This window comes from Cervus canadensis, chromosome 5 (assembly GCF_019320065.1).
Source record: "Cervus canadensis isolate Bull #8, Minnesota chromosome 5, ASM1932006v1, whole genome shotgun sequence".
NCBI lineage: Eukaryota > Metazoa > Chordata > Mammalia > Artiodactyla > Cervidae > Cervus > Cervus canadensis.
In genome coordinates, this window is record NC_057390.1 from 2,934,962 (window position 1) to 2,951,105 (window position 16,144).

Sequence of the window (16,144 nt, forward strand, 5' to 3'; positions counted from 1 at the left end):
ATGAAGGAGGAGAGTGAAAAAGTTGGCTTAAAGCTCAACATTCAGATAACTAAGATCATGTTGTCCGGTCCCATCACTTCATGGCAAATAGATGGGGAAACAGTGGAAACAGTGGCTGACTTTATTTTTCTGGGCTCCAAAATCACTACAGATGGTGACTGCAGCCATGAAATTAAAAGACACTTACTCCTTGGAAGCAAAGTTATGACCAACCTAGACAGCATATTTAAAAGCAGAGACATTACTTTGCCAAGGTCCATCTAGTCAAGGCTATGGTTTTTGCTGTAATCATGTATGGATGTGAGAGTTGGACTATAAAGAAAAGCTGAGTGCCGAAGAATTGATGCTTTTGAACTGTAGTGTTGGAGAAGCCTCTTGAGAGTCCCTTGGACTGCAAGGAGATCCAACCAGTCCATCCTAAAGGAGATCAGTCCTAAGTGTTCATTGGAAGGGCTGATTTTGAAGCTGAAAGTCCAACACTTTGGCCACCTGATTTGAAGAGCTGACTCATTTGAAAAGACCCTGATGCTGGGAAAGATTGAGGGTAGGAGGAGAAGGGGACTTCAGAGGATGCTATGATTGGATGGCATCACCAACTCAATGGACATGGGTTTGGGTAAACTCTGGGAGTTGGTGATGGACAGGGAGGCCTGGTGTGCTCTGGTCCACGGGGTCGCCAAGAGTCGGACATGACTGAGGGACTGAACTGAACTGACTGATAGTCTCTGGGATCACAGAGCCAGACATGACTGAGCAACTTTTACTTTTGACACTTAAAAAATTACAACTTGGGTTTGTCTGCTGTTCCCTCATGACTGGATTCAGGTTATGTATGTTGGGCAGAAGTAACAAGAGTGATACTGGACCCATCTCAGTGAGCATGCGATGTTGATTTGTCCCACTGCTGATGAATGGGGCTTCCCTGGTAGCTCAGCTGGTAATGAATCTGCCTGCAATGCAGGAAACCCCAGTTGAATTCCTGGGTCGGGAAGATCCCCTGGGGAAGGGATAGGCTACCCACTCCAGTATTCTTTGGCTTTCCTGATGGCTCAGATGGTAAAGAATCTGCCTGCAATGAGGGAGACCTGGGTTCTATCCCTGGGTTTGATCCCTGGGTTGGGAAGATCCCCTGGAGAAGGGCATGGCAACCCACTCCAGTATTGTTGCCTGGAGAATCCCATGGACAGAGGAGGCTGGCAGGCTACTGTCCAGGGGGTTGCAGAGAGTCAGACACAACTGAGCGACTAAGCACAGCATTTTGCTGATAAGGTGTTCACTTTGATAACTTAATTAAAGTAATGTCTGCCAGGTTTCCCCACTGTGCAGTTGTCCTTTAATTATTATTATCAGAACTTTAAAAAAATACTTGAGTTCAGTTCATTTCAGTCGCTCAATTGTGTCCGACTCTTGGCGACCCCATGAATCGCAGCACTCCAGGCCTCCCTCTCCATCACCAACTCCCGGAGTTTACTCAAACTCATGTCCATCGAGTTGGTGATGCCATCCAGCCATCTCATCCTCTGTTCTCCTCCTGCCCCCAATCCCTCCCAGTATCAGGGTCTTTTCCAATGAGTCAACTCTTCGCACGAGGTGGCCAAAGTATTGGAGTTTCAGCTTCAGCATCAGTCCTTCCAGTGAACACCCAGGACTGATCTCCTTTAGGATGGACTGGCTGGATCTCCTTGCAGTCCTAGGGACTCTCAAGAGGTCAGGGGCGGCAGCTGAGAGGAGCAACCCCACGTCCAAGGAGTGGTGGCTGTGCAGGCGCAGGAGGGCTGAGCGGAGTTACTCCACGTTCAAGGTCAGGAGGGGCGGCCGTGAAGAGATTCCCCAGTCCAAGGTAAGAGAAACCCAAGTAAGATGGTAGGCACTGAGAGAGGGCGTCAGAGGGCAGACAGACTGAAACCATAATCACAGAAAACTAGCCAATCTGATCACAGGACCACAGCCTTGTCTAACTCAATGAAACTAAGCCATGCCGTGTGGGGCCACCCAAGACAGACAGGTCATGCTGGAGAGTTCTGACAAAATGTGGTCCACTGGAGAAGGGATTGGCAAACCACTTCAGTATTCTTGCCTTGAGAACCTCATGAATAGTATGAACAGTATGAAAAAAATACTTAGTTATGTGTTTATTTACATATACATATATCCACCCTCTTTTTAGATTCTTTCCCCACACATGCCATTGCAGAGTGTTAGGTAGAGTTCCCTGTGCTGTACAGTAGGTGCTTACTAGTTATGCTTTATATATAGTAGTGTGTATATGTCAGTCCTGATCTTCCCACTTACCCCTCCCCCATCCCAACAAACGTGTTGGTATTCTACATCTGACTCTACTTCTGTGTTATAAATAATCTCACTGTAGCCTTTTTTAAGATCCCACATATAAGCACTGTCTCAGTTTGTCCTTCTCTGTCTGACTTACTCCACTCAGTATGATAATCTCTAGGACCATCCATGTTGCTGCAAATGGCATTACTTTGTTCTTTTTATGGCTGAGTAACATTCCATTATATATACACACCACATCTTCTTTACCCGTTCCTCTGTTGATGGCCATCCAGGTTGCTTCCATGTTCTGGCTATTGTAAATAGTGCTGCAATGAACATTGGGGTATAGGTATCTTTTTTATTTATGGTTTTCCCTGCCCTTTAATTATTAATAAGTATTTAATGGGGTAATACTTTGAGATGTCAATATCCTGTTCCTCATCAAACTTTCAATTTATTAATCTATGTCAGTATAGACTCATGCTTTTATATTGTATTCAGTAAATTATAATTCATAACTGTCATTATTTTTTAATTTGTTTATGTTTAATTTGTTCCAGATTTGACCAGTGGAACTTCTTCAGGCTGGCTCCATGGTCTTTTGACAGGTCCCTATCATTCTTGTAGCACTTCTTCTATCCTCTGACACAAAATGTCCCAGGCTGTTAATAAACCCATGAGGTAGGTGCTATTATTATCATCCTCACATTAGAGATACAGAAACCTAGGAACAGCTCAGGATTATGCAGCTAGTTAGTTATGGTAGCAGAATTGTGAATCCAGACCATTTAGCTCAGGCCTGAGTTTTTCTCCCTAACTTTTAATTCTGAAATAATTTTAGACTTACAGAAAAGTTGCAAAAATAGTACAGAGTTCCTGATTACCTTTCATCCAGTTTCCACTGACATTAACCTGTGACATTAACACACAGTGCTGTGACTGAAACCAGGGAATTCACATTGATGCATCACTGTTAACTGATTTTTCCAGCTTTCTCAGTAAGGCCCTTTCTGATCCACTGCATTTCATCATGACAGCCTCTTACGTCTCCAACCTGTGACAATTGCTTAGTCTGTCTTTATATCCTGTCACTTTTGAACAAGACACCTGGTCCATTCATTTGTAGAATGCCCTCAGTTTGGGTTTGCCTGCTGTTTGTTCCTGGTTAGACTGAGGGTGTCCAAGAAGACAGAGGCGACATTGCAGCCTCTTATATACCACCTCAAGATAACGACTCACTGCCTGGATGTAAACTTGGATAATCTGATTAAGGTGATATTTCCTAGGTTCCTCCCCTGTATAGTTACTATTTTTTCCTTTTTAAACTAGTAAGTACCTCATGGGTATATACTTTGAGATAATGCAAATGTCCTTACTTTTGCTTGTTTTTGTATCCATTTCTGCCTGCACCAGTGGTGACTGGGATGTTTGCCTAAGGGTGATTTTCTTTCTCTACTATTCCTTCTACATTCATTAACTGTAATTCAGTAAGAAAGAACTGCCCCTTCTCCCCTGTGTGTGTGTATATACATATATATATACATATATATATACATATATATATAATTATTTTTCTCAGACTGGACTCATGATTACTTAATGATTTGCAATCCATTACAGACCTGACTACTGGTTGCTCCTTCAAGTTGGTTCCTGAATCCTTTAGACAAGCCCCTTCCACAAGATATCCCAGGCTCAGATCTCTGCCCCAGGTCTGCAGTTTCTCCAAGGAGCACTGACTCCTTTTGAAGAACTGTATTTAGAAACCAAGATCTAGGTATTTTATGTGCTTACTCCTACTGGGGTGTTGCTGCCTTCCACATACAGCTATAACCATGCACCCCCAGCTGACTGCCCATCACCCAAGACACAGCTGAAAGCCCTCTCAAGGGCCCCTACATGCTCGCTCCAACTTACCCCTTTGGTTTACCTCACATCATAGCCAAAGACCACTCACCCTGACCTGCTGCTTTGGCATCACTCTGGTCCATGTCTTTTTTTCTAGCCCCATGGGTCCCAGGCGTCTGTTTGAACTCTTAACCTCTCCCAGGAACATGCCCTATTTACCTGGCTAACCCCTCCTGGACAAAAGCAAGTCAGCCTGCCCCACCTCCTGGCTTAGACACAGCAATTCTGTACTGAAACAGTCTGTTTACCTTTCTCCTCTGATATGTAAGTTTTGGGTAGCAAAGATATGTCTTGTTTACCATTGGTTCCAAACACATAACACTTCCTGGACCTACTGTATGTGTTCAAGTATTTGATGGAGTAAGGAGAGGGTAGTCCCTTCAAACTCACTTCTCATGGCTCCCTCTTCCTCCACAGCCCTTCCTCTCCATGCCACTCAGCTTCTTCCTTCAGAACCCAGCTCGATACAGCCTTCTACATCTCTCCCATCACCCGCCCTTCTTGTCTGAACTTGGAACTTGCATCAGTATTGGTGTGGCTTCATCGGAGCCAGGCTGCAGAGGTGCTCCAAACAGAACAGGTGAGAACACGGGCCCACCAAACCCCATCTGCCACAAGGACCCATCTGGGAATAAGGGGGAGGAGGGCAGCCTGTCACCTGCTTCTCCTGCTGAACCGCAGCAGGTGTGTAAAGAGCCTGGGGAATTGTGCCACCAGGTTGAGAGCCCAACCTCCAGGGCCTCCCGTGCCGCGTTGCCCCACCAACCGCTGAGACCGCAGGCTTCTGAGCAGCCACCAGAGCCCCGCTGCTTTGGTCCCCAGGGGTGTGTGAGCAATCAGCACAAAGAAACACATGAAAACAGAGCCATGCGCTGGGCCTTTTTCATAATTATTACTATAATGACTTACAAAAAATGTTTTTTTCAGGCAACTGTGTTAAGTTATTGTATGTATGTGGGAGAGGGAGATGGGGGTCCTGGCCATAGGGTAAATGAAGACCTCTTTCATGGGAGAAGTGGGAGGAGGAAATGTGCCTCCCGTCTCCCCCACTAGGTCTGACTCCTGATTAAGTGGCTTCCCCTCAACAAATGAAGACCATTAACCCTTCCCGTCCCAGGTACTGGGGTAAAGGAGAGGGAGCAGCAGGTCCATGCAGCGCTTTGACGAGGAGAACGCACAACCCGCTGTGGCTGCCCAAACCCCGTGCATCCTGTCCTGGTTCCACAGGGTTGGGCCCTGACCCATACCCCGTCACCGGGGACGGAAGACTGCCTAGAACTCAGTCTACACCAAAGCACCCATCTGGGAAGATGAGAGGACAGAGCGTGAGGGGGTCAGGGACGCCACGGTGTGGCCTTCTGGGTTGCCCTGCTGGGTGAGGACAAGGATGCGGCACAAGCAGCGGCGACACCCAGAGGGAACTGCTGGTGCCCCCCCCACCCCCAACTCCCCAGGGCTAGTCACCCAGGCATCCAGGCACTCTCGGAGGGCTTCTGTCAGAGGCAATGGGGGCGTTCCGGTGTCTGGCCTTGGAGCTTGGGGAAGCTGAGAACCACGGGCCTAACTGGCTCTGCCAAGGGGGACACCCAGAACCACCCAAAGCTGGGCCCCTCAATTCCTATCTTCCAGCTCCAGCCTCCCATCCATGCAGCTAACTGTGACTATATGTGTGTGTGTGTATGTGTGCGCACATGTAAACATGTGTGTAGGGGAGGCTTCAGGGAAGCGCTGCTGCACCACTTGCCCAGGGTTCAGGGCATGCAGGAGGTCCAGGCCTCATCTGTGAACCCAACCACAGAGGGTTAAGGACTCTGGTTCCCCCTTCCTCCCAGAGCTACGCCTTCCTCCTTGGGCACTAGAAGGTTTTTCGATGAATAGCCCGGGAGCCGTCCTCTTCATATTCCTTTTTGGATACCCACATCTTCTTAAAAGTGTCCAGTGAGGCCAGGATAGAGCCCCTGTGAGGAGGGAGGGAGAGCATTCTTGGGGACCTGAGGGCTGAGCCAGCCACCCGCCCTGGGCACCCCAGGACTCCCCTTCTCTAACCTGCGGGGGACATCCACCCACCTCCACCTGGCCTGGACCAGCCCGGGAAGAAGTGTGCAGAGCACAGTGGCCTCCTCCCAGAGCCCTGGCTCTGGGCCCCGCCTTACCCGATCCACGTGGAGTACAGCCGTTCCTGAGGGGCCGAGATCTGGAGGGAACAAGCACAGCGTAACCGCCCTGACCCCCCAGCACCCCTATCCCAGCCTTGGGGGCATTTCCCCCAGTGCCTGCGGCCAGGCCTCAGCTGGGAGCAGGCGGAGCAGCAGGGCCGGGCTGGGTGTGAAGTCAGAGGACATCTGAAGGTGCTTCTTGCCCTTCCCTCCCCAGGTCAAGGTTGCCCAGCACCCCTATGCCCTACAGGGACTCCCCACAACCTCACCTTGATTTTGACATCCTTTGGGGCAAGCTTCTTCACTTCACTTAGTAATCGATCGCCAAAGCCTGTGAACACAAGGCTGGCTGAACCCAGGGTCCACATCTGACCCCTCATCACTAGCTCCCTCACATCCAACTTCTGGTGCCTCAGCCCCAGCTACTTTTTTTATTTTTTAAGCTACTATTTTATTTTTTGGCCATGCCATGCAGCATGTGGGATCTTAGTTCTCCAAACAGGGATCGAACCCATGCCCCCTGTAGTGGAAGTGTGCATTCTTAACCACTGGACTGCCAGGGAAGTCCTTGTTTTAGTCATTCTTGCCAGGAGTGAGGATGGAGAGAACCACACCAAAGGCAGAAAAGATCCAGCAGTGTGCTTGCAGGTGGGCCCGCTTCCCACTTCAGGAAGGAAGGAAGGTAGCAGGAGATGGAACTCCCAAGTCACCCACCTCTGCCTGACCCCTACTCTCTCCCCCTTGACACTCCAGAGCCAAAACCACCAGAAGCAGTCAAAGGCAAATGATGAGTCAGGAAACAAGCAGTCACTTTCATCCAGTATACAGGCAAATGTCTCGCACAGTGTTGGGATGGCGCTGGGGGACTCTCTGCCATAACTGGGGGAGCCTCTCAGGAGGGAAACTTGTGATATCTACCAGGTATCAAATGCACACATGTGTACCCTCTGACCCAGCAATTCCACCCCTAGGATTTATCTTTCAGGTATCTTCCCATGATGTGAAATGACAGTACACGCAATCACCCAGTGGAACAGTTTTGTGATGAGAAAGAATTTCACCACTTCCAAGGCCATCAGCAGGTTTTTTCCACCACCTCCAAGGCCATCAGCAGGTTAATGGTTCAATGGCACATCCAGCCCTCATGGCCAGATAAAGAGAACCTACACAAACATCCGCTGTCTGTGGAGCAAAACCAACAACACAGGGCGTGGAGCTGGAGAGTATGCTCGTGTTCCTGCTCTTTGTGCTCCTGCTCTGTCGCTAAGTCAGGTCTGACTCTTTGCAACCCCATGGACTGTAGCCCGCCAGGCTCCTCTGTCCATGGAATTCTCCAGGCTAGAATACTGGAGTGGGTTGCCATTTCCTTCTCCAAGGGATCTTCCTGAGCCACGGATTGAACCCATATCTCCTGCATTGGCAAGCTGATTCTTTACTACGGAGCCATCTGGAAAGTCCAGAGAGTACTCCAGGGCTGAGTAAAAAGGATGCTTTATCTAGGCACAGATGTTACCTGAGCAACTAACAATAACTGTGGGGAGGAACTGGGTGACCAGGACAATAGAAGGCAGACTTCATCAAATACATTTTAGACCTCATTAAACTTACCATCTATTTGTAAACAAAATTTAATTTCAAATATATCCTTTAAAAAAAAAAAACCTCACTGAACACCCAAAAAACCCACAGAAAACGGGCCATGTCCCAGGCTTTCAGGAATTGGGGTGCAGTCTGAGGGCCCCGCTACCTGTGGCCTCCAAGCCATACCATCCTGACCAACTAGGTACCTTTGAAAAGCGTGGAGCCACCAGAAAGCATGATGTTGGCGAACAGCGTGCGGCGCAGATCCATGTCAGACTTGTGGATGGCGAAGACCAGCACCTCATGGAGTCCCTCACTCTCATCCCCTATCAGGTCTGGCTGGAACAGCAGCTCAGGGGCCCGGAACCGCGCTGGTCCCACCTTTGGAACACAAGATGAAGTTGGTCCCGCCTCCTCCAGTCCCGGCATCACCACCCTCCCCCGCCCGGCCTGAACTTACGTTGAGCGTGCTGCCGTCTGGCAGGGTGTACTGCACCTTCTCTGTCTCCAGGGCCTCATCCTTCTGCGGGTTGATGGACAGGTAGCAGGCCCGCTGCAGTGGGCAGAGACAGGGCCCTCAGGAGGTGGCCACCGGGACTCGCACGCCCAGGGCTCAACCTCATGCTGGGTCCGACCACCCCCGCTTCCCCCACTCCCTGCCCCATGTCACCTCTTTGATGGTCCGGACGACCTCAAACTCAGCCGAGGTGTGAAAGTCCGCCCCCTCCTTGCGCAGCAGCAGCCGGAGGTAGCGGGAGACGTCGCGGCCGGCGATGTCCACCCGCATGATGGAGTGCGGCATGGCGAAGCCCTCGTAGACCGGGACGGCGTGCGTGACCCCGTCCCCCGAGTCCAAAACCACTCCCGTCGTGCGTCCTGTGGCGTACCTGTCACCAGGTCAGCATCCCTTCACCTCAGCCACTGAGGCACTGGGACCTCCGCACCCCTGGAAGGGACCCCGGGGCATGTGCATTATCTGGTCTAAGAAAGGGACCCACGGGCCCCCCATAGGGATGGTCATCAGGTGGCTGTTTGTACAGGGAAGTCAGGCGCCACAGCATCCCGATCAGGAGGTCAGAGACGCAGGGACCAGGGCCGAGAGAGCACTCACAGGCTGAGCACGGCCTGCATGGAGATGAACAGGGCCGGCACATTGAAGGTCTCGAAGAACACCTCCGCCGCCTTCTCCCGGTTCTTACTCGGGTTGAGCGGCGCTTCCGTAAGAAGAACAGGATGCTGCAGGCGACGGCAGGGTTGTGGGCAGGTGCAAAGGCAACCTGCAGGCCCCACCGGGATCTTTCTAGGGAGCCACCTACCCCGGGAGCACACGAACCTGCCGCCTCCCATCCCTTCCAAGGGCGCCGGCACGTCATCTGCCAGCAGTGTCTTCCAAAGACCCAGCGCCCCCTGGAATATTCTACTTGGCAGCCGCTAGCTATGCAGACCCACACCCACACAATGCGGGGCGGCAGGGACCCACACCCACACAGTGTGGGGAGGCAGGGGCAGCAGGGACCCCCACCCACACAATGCGGGGTGGAGGGGAGGCGGGGACCCCCACCCACACAATGCCGGGCGGAGGGGAGGCAGGGACCCCCACCCACACAATGCTGGGCGGCAGGGGCTGCAGGCCAGAGAAGGTGTGGAGGCCTGATGCAGACGCCGCAGGCGGGGCAGGGGGAGGGCGCCGCGGCCCCACCTCCTCGGAGAAGGTTTGCAGCTGGTCCTTGGAGTAGACGTACTGCCAGATGCGCTCCATGTCGTTCCAGTCCCTCACCATGCCGTGCTCCATGGGGTAGCGGATAGCCAGCAGCCCCCGGTGCTCCTGCAGACCGGGAGGCCGGAGGTGGCAGCAGACACTCACCCAGCAGCTGTTCTCTGCCCTCCGGGGGCCACCCCTTCATCCGCTCACCGGGGGTCCCTGTGCCCCTTAGATCCTTAACCCAGCATGGGTTCATCTGTCCAATTGTTTCCCTGGCTCTGAGAGTCCAGCCTGTTTCGAAGACCCGGACCACAGGGGGTGGTGGTATGCTCCCAGTTCCCCCATTCCTTCCCCCACGGCCCGTGTCCTCTACACTCACTACTAGCACATCCTTCCCTTCCAGCCTCACACACGGCCTGACCTCCAGCTCCACCACCACTTCAGTCCCCATTCCCATCAGCGCCGGGAGCCTCTGTGGAGGCCAATCCTGCTACAGCCCGTCCTATGTGGCCCCCTCCTGCAGTTAATGCTGCCACCTCTCCTCACAGCTCTTCAGCCAGCACAGGTGTCTCTTGCAGAGACCTGCCCTTCAACTTTCCCTCCAATGGGGTTCTTCTGTCCAGCACCATTTGGCCTCTCACCCATGCCTGCAGCTCCTGCTGACCCCATTTTCTGGGTCCTCAGCACCCCTTCCTGTCTTCCCCAGGTGCCTAAACTGCACTTGCTCGTTAGTCCCTGCCAGCCCCCCCAACCCCCCAGCTGGAGCACAGAGCTGGCCTCACTTGATCAGTTATCAGTCCAGTGACTCAGACTTTAAACTTACTTTTTAACTGGTTCTTTCCTCTGTGGCTTCTAAAGGAAGGGGCACGAAGTGGTCTTACTGTGTTGCCTTACACAGGAACCCTGGGCCAGCTCACAGAGCAAATGGACCACAGTGCTTATGGCACCCAGCAGATGGTCCCAGAGAGAGCCCTCTCTGGAGGTTCAGCTCTGACCACCAGTCAAGGCTCCTGGGACAGAAGACCTCAACCCAGGCACAGACAGGCACCACAGATGTTACCTCTGCTTTTGGTCCGATAAAGAGGTCTCCTTCCAGGGCTCCAGCCATCACCCGCATGTGCTTGGGGCGCCCGACACTGCAGGGACAGGAAAAGTCAGGGAGATGGGCAGGGGACATAGCTGAGCCTAGTCCAGGAAAACCAAAGTCTGACTCCAATAGTCAGAACCTAGGCCTATGGGCCACAAGACCACAGAGCAGGCCTTGGAAGGACAGAAGACTCAGGGTCAGAAGAAAAGGGGTTCCCACTATTTCCCACCAGCCCTCCCAGAGAGGGCCAAGAGGTCTAGACCCTCAGCCCTGGCAGAGGGTCTCCGATTTCACGGGGGCAGAACAAGGTGGGGTGGCCCCAGGAAGCAGGGCCATGGATCCTTCGTACACCCCTCTCTCAGTCAGTCCCGTCCTTCTCCCTGCCAGGGCTTCTGGAACACAGATGCAGCTCTTGGCAGAGTGGACAAGCTGCCATTCCAAAATCTGACCAAGTTTCCCTGCACGTCAAGAGGAACCTTTAATTACACTCCAGGTGAGTTCAGAAAGGACAGCTGAGGCCTGAATGCCCCATGCCGGCTCTGTCTTCACATGGCCAGTTACTTCGGGGGCCTGAGGACTCCCCTACTCTGGCTTCAGCCACTAAGCTTTAAGGCCTCCAGGATTTGAGACGAAACACCATCAAGGGAAAACTTCCCAATGGGCTTGAGCGGCCGGTGGAATGCTCCCAACTTTCCCTGGGTTTCATTCCTCTCTCTCCTCTGCCACCACTGGCATCATTCTGGGAAGGATTCCCCCTGACTGCACAATGTATCTCCTAGAGTCTGAAAATGAATGAGCCCTGAAGAGAACACTTCCTGGGAGGAGGGAGTGGCAGTAACTCCCCAATCTTTCTCCTCTGAGTTTACATCTCTCCTGTATCCTTGCTGCTGCTGCCATGCCCTGTCCCCAGGGGGATGCTGGTGGTAGCTCTTCCTTTCTGGCTCCAGGAGGGACCAAAACCAGACTCTGGAGGGGTGGGGGAGGCCCAGAGCACCTAACTTCTCCTGCCATAGCCCTTCACAGCACCAGCTTCACAAATCTGGTGTTTTCCCCTACAGGCGGGGGCAAGAGTTAGCCTCAAAGAAGGTTGTGACACAGAACCCATGTTCTTCCCAGAAGCAAACCAAAGGGTTAGGAATACTGCCTGAACAACACTTACTAGTTTGGAAAACAATATTTGGGAATCTGGTCTCCTGCAAAGCCAGCCTTGATCACCCCGGAACCCTGCAAAGAAAAACAGCAGTTAGATTCCAACATTCATCTCCAGGTGAAGGTGGTGCCCTGCTATGGAGAGGCCTACCCCCCACAGTAGCCTGGGAAGGAAGCCTGAGATCCTGCCAAGAGGGCAAGGCCATTTACACGTACACCAGTGGTTCAAAACTAGGGGCAACTTTGCATCTCGTCACCATAATTTGAGGGCTTCCTAGGTGGCTCAGTGGTAAAGAATCTGCCTGCCAATGCAGGAGATGTGGGGTCAGTCCCTGTGTTGGGAAGATACCCTGGAGAAGGAGATGGCAACCCACTCCAGTATTCTTGCCCGGGAAATCCCATGGACAGAGGAGGCTGGTGGGCTGCAGTCCATGGGGCCATAAAGATTCAGACACAACTTAGCAATGGAGCATGCACGCAGCCCCAAATCTGACAATGTCTGAAGACTGGGGGCAGAGGCTGTTACTGGCATCTAGTGGGTAGAGGCTAGGGATGCTGCTCAACATCCTACAGAGCACAGGGCAGCCCCTCATCATCAAGAATTATCCAAGCCAGAATGTCACCAGTGTACACCCTCCTAGGCACACTTGTGGGGCAGCTCCAGGCAGGAGGACTCCTTAGCAGCACAAGTGACTCCCAAAGCCTAGCTAGAAACAACCCTTAAGGTTTTTCAACATGCTTGAAAAAGCATGGCCCACTCCCCTCAGAAGCCATGGACCACATACAGGACTGGCTGGGGAAGATTACTGGGTGCATGGGGATCAACTAGCACCCTTCCTCAAGTGGCTTCCCCAGAGATAACAGGAGAACTTAGTCCGTTCCAGCGTGGAAGCTGGATGGAGACTTTTAAAGGGATCCTGGTATCTAGAAACCTCCCACCCACAGCAGGAATCAGCATCTCAACCTCTCTCCCCACCACCCATCACCACCCTTGGGGCCTGTAGAGCAGAAATAAACATCGCCTAGAGTTTGGGGGAGAATGGATACATGTGTACATATCGCTGAGTCCCTTCGCTGCTCACCTGAAACTATCAGAACATTGTTTTTTAATTGGCTATTCTCCAATACAAAATGGGCTTCTTGTGTGGTGCTCATGGTAAAGAACCGGCCTGCCAAAGCGGGAGACAGAAGAGATGTGGGTTCGATCCCTGGGTCAGGAAGAGCCCCTGGAGGAGGGCATGGCAACCCACTCCAGTATTCTTGCCTGGAGAATCCCATGGACAGAGGGGCCTGGTGGGTTATAGCCCATAGGGTTGCAAAGAGTCAGAAATGACTGAGTGACTGAGCACAAAGGCAATACAAAATAAAAAGTTTTTTAAAAAGAGAAAGAAACATCCCAAAGTTACAGAGTAGGGGGCTGGAAGCCCAGTGGGACCAAGCAGGTTGCTCTCGAAACTCATAAAGTTGTTCATTAACCTGCCAAGAAAGGAAGTGGCTGATCCTTCCTGAAGCCTGATGGAGAGCATCCCCAAGTCCAGCTTCAGCAGTCTTATTAAACACCCCCTGCTGTGACTCAGGGCCCTCACATGGTTACTCCAAAACAGACAGCCATTCAGAGATTACATGGGGGTCATGTGCAAGGGAGACAGATCCCAGAAAGAGCAGTGAGTCATTATTAAAAACTCCAAGGCCCACAGTTCAGAGGTAGACACTCAGCTTGGGGCAGTTCCACTGATCTGTGCCCTTCACCTTCTTCCTATAGACCAGAAAGCATGCTGAGCTGAGCTCCGGTGCTGAAGGACAAGACCACCATGGAGCCCGGCAACTTTCTGCTGAGGTTTCCAACCAAGACCCCCAAACAGCTTACAGGTCCTGGGAAGAGTGGTCCTGAATTCTCTCCACTGCCCTCCCAGCTGCGGAACGTCCACTTGGCTCAGGCAACACTTAAGGAAAGGGTCAAAGCAGGTGAGTGCCCAGCCAGGCAGCGGCAGGTATGTGGTTGGCAAAACTTAATGTGCATTTTCCCCAGTCCCAGGAAAAGGGCATAGTGGGGCCTGCCTACCCTGGACGTGCTGCGTGGGGGTGCAGCACTTGGGAAGAGCTGTTGTAGAGGCCCGCAGGTCGAGCGTTCCCAAAAGATGGGGCCAGCAGTGTGCAAAGGGGCAAACACTGTTTTTTCCCTAGTAGGAGGGCAGCCAAAGCCTCAGGAGAGGTAAACGGGCTGGAGTCGAAACCCATCCAGTAAGCCTACTCTCCACCGAGAAGGGTCCGGGGTGAGTCCCCGGGCCTGGCACATGGGTGCATCGGTCGGTCGCCCGGCTGTACCCCGGCACTCCAGATGCTGATCAAGGGCTGCCAGACATATGGGACCCCTTCCTCTCCCGACCTCCCCGCCAGCTCAGGGAGTGCTGGGGCTGGGGTTCTCTCACGCTTGCGGGGGGCTGGTCCCGCGGCCCGGGATACAGGGCCAAGTGGGGACAGCCCGCAGGAGTGGCGGGCCGGCAACGAGTCAAGGACCAGCCAAGATCGGAGGGGGTCCCTGCGGACCTCGCTGCGTCCACCCCCGGGGGCGGGGCGCCCGCCCTCCCCCCGGTTGCCAAGCCTCACGTTGTCGATGACCACGGGCTGGTTGGCGATGATATCGTAGGACTCCATGGCCGGGCCGGGCCGGCCCTGCCCAGCAGACGGGCTGCAGTAGTAACCAACGGCTGGCAGGCAGGCAGGCGGGCGGACCGGGACCACCTCGGCTCCAGACGCGCTGCTGCGCCCCTCCCACCCCGAGCACGCAGCCTACGCGAGCCCGGCGGAGGCTTTCCAGAGGGCGGGCCCCGCGGCCAGTCACCGCTCCCACCTAGGCAGATTGACGCCGGGCGCCGGGGGCCCGCGGGGGCAAAGGGGCGGGCCCGTCGGGTGCTGGCCAGCCAATGGAGGCCGCCGGGCGCCTCCAAGGTAGGCTGCAGCGCGTGTGGGTGACGTCATCGCTCCGCGCTTAAAGAGGGCGCGGTCGGAGCCCGGCGGGCTGGTAGTTCACTTGTCCAGGACTCCCGTTTTCCTCAGCGAGCAGTCCCCAAGGAGGCCGGCTGTGGGTATTTCACACAAAGCATTTCTTTATTGAGCACCGAGGAAGATCCTTTCCCTTATAAGAATGATAATTTCGTGATAACGGTAGCTGAAGTGAACGGAGCACCAGTTTAGTGCTTGCGCAGCACTTCTACCCATTTTACATAGATGATCATATTACACCCTTGCAATTACTCAGGTATTATTTCCCGATTTTACAGATACGGGAACCGACGAGCCTCAACGCGTGTGTACCTTGCTCAACAGTTATCTTGTTGGCAGCAGCTGGCATGAGCACGCGGGGAGCCTCCAACGGCTCAGGGGTCCACAGGGCAAGAAGATACCCAGTCCTGAATTCATTGACCAGACTGAGCCATAGTTATTTGCCGCTCTATAGAACTTTCCCACTAGACTGTGAGGTTAAATTTGGTCAAGTTGAAGCACAACATCATACAGGAAAGTGCAGAAATCGTAAGTGTACATTTCAATGAATTATTAACTTGTGAACACACCTTAAAAAACAACATGAGCAGCACTCCAGAAGCCTCCCACCCCTCTTGCTCACTGCCCTCTTCTTCCTCGAAAGGGACTACTATCCTCCAGTCTACAGGTCACCACAGGTTAGTTTAGCCTATTTTGGAGTTTTATGCAAATAGAATCATAGGTATGTGTTCATTTGTATCTGGTGTCTATGCGTTCATAAAATGGGTCAGCATGCAACTGTTTAAAATAATGAAGGGGTTTTATATAATCTGATATGAAATACATCAGGACATATGGCTAAGTCAAAGCAAAGAGAGGCAGTCACAATGTCCAGAATGTTTATGTGTGAATGGCTCTGAAGAATGTCTGAGGAACCTTTAAGACTTTTTAATATGGGGAACGGGGACCACTGGTAAAGGTGGGGGAATGAAGAGCAAATTCTTTGTACAATGTAAACTTTTATTTTAATTTTTTAATATGTTCATGTATTTGTACGTGGGTGCTGAGTTGCTCAGTTGTGTCCAGCTATTGTGTGGCTCCATGGACTGTAGCCAGCCAGGCCTCTCTGTCCATGGAATTTCCCAGGCAAGAGTACTGGAGTGGATTGCCATTCCCTTCTCCAGGGGATCTTCCTGACTCAGGGATCGAACCCTCAGGAGAAGACCCTCTTGCGTCTTCTGCATTGGCAGGCAGGTTCTTTGCCATTGAGCTACCTGGGAAGCACCTGTTCAGTATATATTACTT

At 52.6% G+C, this 16,144-nt stretch overlaps 2 protein-coding genes across 14 annotated transcripts in view; one reads left to right on the forward strand and one right to left on the reverse strand.

The window, feature by feature from the left end:
- Positions 1-5,050: 5,050 nt before the first annotated feature.
- Positions 5,051-14,754, reverse strand: ACTR1B (actin related protein 1B). Of its 3 annotated transcripts, none has more exons than XM_043467836.1 (11): positions 14,465-14,754; positions 11,868-11,932; positions 10,682-10,757; positions 9,520-9,744; positions 9,031-9,155; positions 8,590-8,806; positions 8,380-8,472; positions 8,126-8,300; positions 6,608-6,669; positions 6,336-6,376; positions 5,051-6,140 (listed from the first exon to the last, which is right to left on the reverse strand). In XM_043467836.1, the coding sequence occupies exons 1-11, from the start codon at positions 14,510-14,512 to the stop codon at positions 6,038-6,040; spliced, it is 1,230 nt and encodes a 409-aa protein (XP_043323771.1). In that variant the 5' UTR covers positions 14,513-14,754; the 3' UTR covers positions 5,051-6,037. The 3 variants fall into 3 exon arrangements, with proteins under 3 accessions (XP_043323771.1, XP_043323772.1, XP_043323773.1); XM_043467837.1 differs by having other exon boundaries at positions 9,619-9,744; positions 14,465-14,752; XM_043467838.1 differs by lacking the exon at positions 9,520-9,744 and having other exon boundaries at positions 14,465-14,753.
- Positions 13,554-16,144, forward strand: part of C5H2orf92 (chromosome 5 C2orf92 homolog) — a 55,353-nt gene continuing 52,762 nt past the window's right edge. For 5 of the 11 annotated variants that reach the window (XM_043467839.1, XM_043467845.1, XM_043467843.1 and 2 more), the window contains exons 1-2: positions 13,554-13,822; positions 15,139-15,388. In XM_043467839.1, the coding sequence (XP_043323774.1) occupies positions 15,208-15,388 (181 nt within the window). In that variant the 5' untranslated portion in view covers positions 13,554-13,822; positions 15,139-15,207. Of the gene's footprint in view, positions 13,823-14,866; positions 14,940-15,138; positions 15,389-15,503; positions 15,538-16,144 lie in introns of those variants that run through there. The other 6 variants (XM_043467842.1, XM_043467848.1, XM_043467844.1 and 3 more) reach the window with 3 other exon arrangements.